Source organism: Salvelinus sp. IW2-2015, linkage group LG14 (genome assembly GCF_002910315.2).
Source record: "Salvelinus sp. IW2-2015 linkage group LG14, ASM291031v2, whole genome shotgun sequence".
NCBI lineage: Eukaryota > Metazoa > Chordata > Actinopteri > Salmoniformes > Salmonidae > Salvelinus > Salvelinus sp. IW2-2015.
In genome coordinates this window covers 31,246,141-31,252,917 of record NC_036854.1, presented here as the reverse complement: position 1 = coordinate 31,252,917, position 6,777 = coordinate 31,246,141, and the positions used below count along the sequence as shown (strand labels likewise).

Here is a 6,777-nt window from a genome sequence, read left to right as displayed (position 1 = left end):
TATTCCCCCTGGCTATTATGGCATAGTCACTGCTCTCTGGAATGGTAACAGCTCCTCTCCTTCCTCCCCATTCTATTCTACTCTCAACCCTAGCCCTGCAACCTACACACGACAGCATAATTATAGCATAGTGCACACCTGAGATGATAAAATACATATTGTCTGTTGAATTACTAGTTGATACAATGATTTGTGGCTAAAAGATCCAGATGCAGTTTAAACAGCTATATAATTACTCAACATGTTGGAATACAAAAATACGAATCCTTTGTTACAGTAGCTGTCTGTGTTTTTCTTGGACTGAACATTAAAGAGAGCGGGAAGGCTTTAGAAACTGATCATGGTACTATCATATCATTATACTAATATTTTGGGGGAAATGTTCTTTTGGGGACATTGTAGACTTTCTTGCGTCCTCGAAGTTAGCTAATACGCAGCTGTTACGCTATTAGATTCCACAATATCAATTGCAGCAAATCAACGGTTGCTTTTATTTCCCTCTTTTGTGCCATTGGTTCCAATGAGTCCACAATGTCCCCCAAAGCCCCCCAATAACTATCCCCAAATATTTCCCCATTGACCTTCATATAGATTTTGTTTTGGTTGTGACACCCCAGTCTGTTGGCAACTTAGTATAATTACAACATCTAGCTGCAATGTAATTATTTGAACGACCCGGGGTTTATAAGCGCGGAAATCGACTCTGCCGCACGAGCATGCTTATCCGGCAGTCGATAGCGCGCCGGACCTCGGGTTAGAAGGTCGTTACATTATGTTCTAGGTGAAACACTGCCATCTAGTGGAAGAAACCTTTAATGCATGTTGTGAATTATTGAGATGGACTACTTGAATSTGGATGGTCCCCTAAACCTGCTTTCTGGCGACTTAAAGGAGCTGCGACAGAGGTCAAGGTGGCTAATGTACAGTAATAATCCTACCTTCAGCTTGCCCTGAAGGCCCGCTGCATGTGTCTGTGCTTCCTGCACCCTGCCCTACTTTTGGGGAAGTTCTCTGGATGGGCAGAGGCCAGCAGCTTGTGAGATCTGTTTCCTGAGATGCTTCCTGCTTTTCTGTGGAGTCATCTCATCTGTTCAAGACAAGGACATGCACTCTTCCCAGCGAGAGCGTAGAGAAATTGCCACACATGCAAAAAAAACAATCGGCCCGCGCAAACTACCTTGCAAAAGTTGGAGTCAGAGTTGACATGTACTCACAAATTATGTAATTGGTTGTAGCTATTAATGTCAGCATTTCGTGAGAATCAAACCTTCTCACGACAACCGCGAGTCCATCTTCTTTGGCATAAAAATATATATATATCTTCTTTGGCATCGCCTCGTTGCTGGGCAACCCTGGTAGAGGGACTGTCTAATGGCAAAGCATGTTGGGTACCGTAGTCCTCTAACCCTGCTGAGCGCGGCAACTTCTTCGATACGCCACACATTCAGGTAGGATAATTTACTCGTTTCATTAAGTTTACTAGTGTATATTAGTTTAGAACCAAATTATTATAGTCAGTGTTGTCATGTTTGAGGATGTCGTTTTTTGGGGGGGAAAAGGGCAAAAGGCAGACATTCTGCTGTCAGAAATATGCTCATAGGCTAAACCAGGAAGTTGACTGAAAGAAGGCTAGCGTTACAAGTTCCAGATGTACCTGTGATTTAAATGTAGAATTCACAATTAAAAAGTTTGCTAAATAAAAAACTATCTAAATTAAATGTTTTCTTTGCCAGGCTGCCTGCAATGGATCAGTATACATGGTGATGGAATTCCCCACAACGTCAGACCTAGGTAGAGGGTGTGTTCCCTTGTCCATGCACACCGGTGTAGTTTGAAACACACACTGTCCCGCAATTTAACTACCAATCTGCTTGAATAACTGCTAAGATGAAGTAATGTTTGTTCCAATCCTTCTTGACAGAAGACCCAGGCCCAGTGGAGCCTCCGGGGAGGCAGAAGCAGCCTGTGAAGTCCCACCTGCTGGCCTCCAGAGAGCTCCTGGTGGCCTCCCTGTATAACCTGGCTCCCCTGCTGGACAGGACCCTGGCATCCGGCCTGCTCTCCCAGGAGAACTACTTTGAGGTGAGGGCAGAGAGGACCCCTCAGGGCCGAGCCCGCAGGCTGCTGGAGGTTGTCCAGGCTGAGATGGACGAGGCTGGGGCCAGAGGATTCATGGAGTGCCTCGGGAGATGCAAGCAGCACTACCCGCGCCTCCGAGCCTGGCTCAGAACTGATGCAGGTATGGAAGGACAAGTGTGTGAACACATGAATGTGTATGAATATAGTTACCAAATTTCAACTTCCACATGCAAACTTGAGTCTTAAGACGATATTTGATGTCTTTTGATTCCCCCACAGATATTCAGCGTGGACCCACAGGTATGGTAATGCAGAGGACCTCTTTCTGAAAAGATCAGACTGTTGGTATGCATAGGTGTTTTACTCATCTGGCATTGGTCATCTCCTATCTGATTCAGTGTTGTGTTGTATTGTTTGGCTTCCCCAGAGCGTCAGCTGCAGGCCCAGCTCAGTGTCCTGTGTGGCCGGTTYGGGTTCTCTGTCCTGCCAGTCTCCCTGGAGCTGTTCTCTAATGGCACCCTAACTCAGTTTGAACTGGACCAGGTCCAGGCAGCGCCCACATCTTACCAGCAGACCCACCAGCTCCTGTCCGTCTGTCTGTCCAAGGGAGAGAGGGCCTGCTGTAGCTTCTACCAGGCACTGGGCAGCGAAGACCCACAGCTGGCCTCAGACATCAGTGGTGACTTGTTATTAACTTGTTATAACAAGTTTATTACTTTTTAATTCTGTCTCGTGTTTTGTGTCTGTATTTCAGTCAGTGGGCTGGTAGAGGCTCTGCCTGATATCTCTGTGGTCAGTGGTCATGAAGTTTATATCACCTCTGTGGCAGTGGAGGATCCTGGGGTGTGTAGTACTCCTGTGGAAGTGAAGGATGATGAGTTATGTAGTACTCATACAGCAGTTGAGACCAGACAGACTGATGGGGAAGGTCTGTCTCTCCCAGACACCCACATACTCTCAGGTAAAGGTCACACCAGTTAACTACCATTATAACACAAGCAGATCAGAAGCAGAAGATAGATTCAGATTGAAAATAAAATAAACAATTGACAGTGACCACCTGTGTCACCTCCTCCTCCCTCTCAGATGTGCTCCAGCAGGTGCTGTCCCTGCTGGCCGTGGCTCCAGGTGAGGGGGCCAGGCTGAATGTGTGTGAGCTGGGGGTGGCAGTGGGTCTGCCCAGGAGGACCGTCAGAGAGTGCCTGTTGGAGGAGGTGGAGGTGGGGGACATCGTTCAGCTCAGGGCCCTGGTCACCCTCTTCCTCAGTAAGACCCAGGATGCCTCTAGGCTGCTAAACAGGGTGGCAGAGTGCACAGCACACCGTAGGTCTCACTACTTATTTGTCTATTTGTATCAGGTACATCTCTAGCTACCTATCAGTAACTGTTTTGTTGCTTTTAGGGGTGCTGCTCTCTGAGAGGGGATGTATGTTACTGAAGCTGCTGCCTGTGGTTGAGGCCATTCTCCGCACTGGGGACCACCACCACCTGCAAGCTGGGGACCACCTCTGCACTGGGGACCACCACCACCTGCAAGCTAGGGACCACCTCCGCACTGGGGACCACCACCACCTGCGAGCTGGGGACCATCTCCACACTGGGGACCACCACCACCTGCGAGCTGGGGACCATCTCCACACTGAGGATCACATAGACAAAGTGTGGAACATCTTTAGCTTGGTCCTGTGGGACAGCATGGCAGAGGCTCTGGAGGATCCTGGGGCTGCAGTGGAATCATTGTGGGAACCTAGGGATGCTGTCCGTCTGTTACGAGACAGTGAGAGAGTGGAGACAGAGCTTCTCCAGGAGTTGGAGGAGTGCTGGGCAGACGGGGGAACTGAGAGCCTGTTACAGAGTGTTACAGTACTAGCTCAGTTGCTACGTGACCTCCACCCTCTTCAGGACAGTCTGTGCCTCTCCACTCCTGAAGAGGGGGCTGTGTACCCCTGCCGCTCTCGCAGACTCCATAGAGTCACCCGTTTCCAGGGCCTGCCTGCACGGGTCATCCGCAAAGCACTGGGACACGGAGCTCCCTCCACACACCCAGTCTCAGCTGGTCTCCCCATCCAGTACAGAGATCTCTGCCTCTGCATCACACGTCTGCTGGACAGGGTGCACCCACAAGAAAGCACTACCTCCATAGATCTCTCCCAGGCTCCTATTGCTACCATCACCCAGCACATCTGCTCAACCCTGGCCCGGCCGGCGTTCGGCCCCCAGAGCTTCGATGCTGGGGTGAGACACAGGGTTCTGTCTGTGGTAAAGTATGACCCGGTCAGGTGGAGCCTGCTTAACTTACAGGAGCTGCATAAAGACACTCTGTTGGGTCTGGAGAGCTACCTGAAGCCAGGGGAGCATCACAGCTTCCAGCTTGTCCCAGAGAAAGTACAGATCTTCGGAGGGCCAGAGATACGCTGGGGAGAAAGGGTCAGGGGCCCAGTCGCCATCGACAACGGGATAGAGGAAGTCCTCCAATTTGTCACCTCCGAGCCAGCCTCGTTTCTTATCAGTGTTAGTTGCCGTGGCTATGACAGGGGCCAGTACTTTGAGGTACGCCAGCCGCAGTGTGTGCGTGTGTCTGGACTGCAGGAGCAGGGGGTGGGAGAGGTGCAGGGTTTAGGGGGGACAGTGTTGGTTTTGGCAGTAGAGGGCGAGACAGTGTGGATGAGAGAGGAGAGGCATTGGAGGGAGAGCGGGACAGAGCTGGAGCAGGTGTCTCAGAGACACTCTGCCACACTACAGGACGGGGGCTGCTGTTTCAGGGTCACGACCCCAGGGACACGTTGCCAGGTCAAGTTCATCTACAAGACAGGGAGGATCTCTGCTGTGGCCGAGAGGGACTGTGAAGTTTTCTAAAACCCTATTCGCACGGGACTAGTATTATTATAGAACGTAGGTTATGTAATTATTGCCCCAGCATGTCCGTTTTACCCCACGGGATTAGTCTTACCAAACTGCCCTGTAAATGTTAATTTTTTCTCATTCAAAATGTACCGTTATGACGGAAGCCTGGAGGCTCTACTATTGGCATGATGGTCTTCAGTTCAGAGAAAGTCATAATAATAATGCATATCAGTAAGAACCATGAACTGTAACCTACGCAGACACTTAATTACCTGACGGATCTGGCAATTTATATTTTAATCGGCACAGTATCATCCATTTCATCTTTTCAAAGAGAAGTATGACTCTAGGAAAGTTGATTTGTGAAGAAAGAAAACTGTTCATTCATCTGTAGGCTACGTGCATAGCACTTACTTGTACGCATCAATTTGTTCCCAAATTCTTACCCAAACTGTGTACAGCACCTGTTCAACTCTGTAATATACCTCAAAACACACGGATGATGATTCACACGGGATAAGTATTATCAGAGGACCTGGGAGTTTGCCAAAAAACAGTAGATTTTTAGGGGCTGGGATAACAACCTTCCAAGTAAAAATGACTGACATGGCAGATTCGGACAGGACTAAAATGACAGATGTGGTGATTTGTACATTACCTGAGTTCCCCCAGTAAAACAGATTCGGACAGGACTAAAATGACAGATGTGGTGATTTGGTACATTACCTGAGTTCCCCCAGTAAAACAGATTCGGACAGGACTAAAATGACAGATGTGGTGATTTGTACATTACCTGAGTTTCCCAGTAAAACTAATCCCATCCGAAATGGGCTTAAATCTCACTTGGTGGGATTTAATACCAGAAACAACAAACTGGTATTCAGGCATAGATTATAGCACCCACATGATTGAAAAAGGTTCTTCAGAACCAGAAAGCGGTCTTCACATGTACAGCATGATGAGGTGTGGTGGACCCCAATGTTATTAAACCAGCTAAACTCAGCTACAATCCTTGTTCAGTTATTTATCTATTTCCTATACAGCAGCATTATATTTTCTATTTTTTGTCCAACAATGCACAGTACCTTAGCTGATATAGTTCAATCATAATGTAATTAAAAAATAAAATAGAAACCTTGCACCCGACTTTCCCTACTAGCACCGACTTCGCTGATAACTGTGTAAAATGTACTTAAGACTGTGATATGTGGTTGTCCCGCCTAGCTACAGTTGAAGTCAGGAAGTTTACATACACCTTAGCCAAATACATTTAAACTCAGTTTTTCACAATTCCTGACATTTAATCCTAGTAAAGATTCCCTGTTTTAGGTCAGTTAGGATCACCACTTTATTTTAAGAATGTGAAATGTCAGAATAATAGTAGAGAGAATGATTTATTTCAGCTTTTATTTCTTTCATCACATTCCCAGTGGGTCAGACGTTTACATACACTCAAATTAGTATTTGGTAGCATTGCCTTTAAATTGTTTAACTTGGGTCAAACGTTTCGGGTAGCCTTCCACAAGCTTCCCACAATAAGTTGGGTTGAATTTTGGCCCATTCCTCCTGACAGAGCTGGTGTAACTGAGTCAGGTTTGTAGGCCTTGTTGCTCGCACACACTTTTTCAGTTCTGCCCACAAATTGTCTATAGGATTGAGGTCAGGGCTTTGTGATGGCCACTCCAATACCTTGACCTTGTTGTCCTTAAGACATTTTGCCACAACTTTGGAAGTATGCTTGGGGTCATTGTCCATTTGCGACCAAGCTTTAACTTCCTGACTGATGTCTTGAGATGTTGCTTCAATATATCCACATAATTTTCCTCCTCCATGATGCCAATCTTCTCTCAACGA

The 6,777-nt window shown here is 47.3% G+C and overlaps 1 protein-coding gene across 2 annotated transcripts; it reads left to right on the top strand.

Annotated features, from left to right (window-relative positions):
- The first annotated feature begins 1,373 nt into the window (after nt 1-1,373).
- On the top strand, nt 1,374-6,755 carry LOC111973432 (uncharacterized). 2 transcript variants are annotated; one of them, XM_024000799.2, is made up of 8 exons: nt 1,374-1,448; nt 1,734-1,791; nt 1,925-2,239; nt 2,359-2,379; nt 2,507-2,758; nt 2,909-3,040; nt 3,166-3,402; nt 3,482-6,755. In XM_024000799.2, exons 2-8 carry the CDS (start codon nt 1,758-1,760, stop codon nt 4,933-4,935), a joined length of 2,445 nt encoding a protein of 814 aa, XP_023856567.1. In that variant the 5' UTR covers nt 1,374-1,448; nt 1,734-1,757; the 3' UTR covers nt 4,936-6,755. The 2 variants fall into 2 exon arrangements, with proteins under 2 accessions (XP_023856567.1, XP_023856565.1); XM_024000797.2 differs by having other exon boundaries at nt 1,922-2,239.
- Nucleotides 6,756-6,777: the final 22 nt, after the last annotated feature.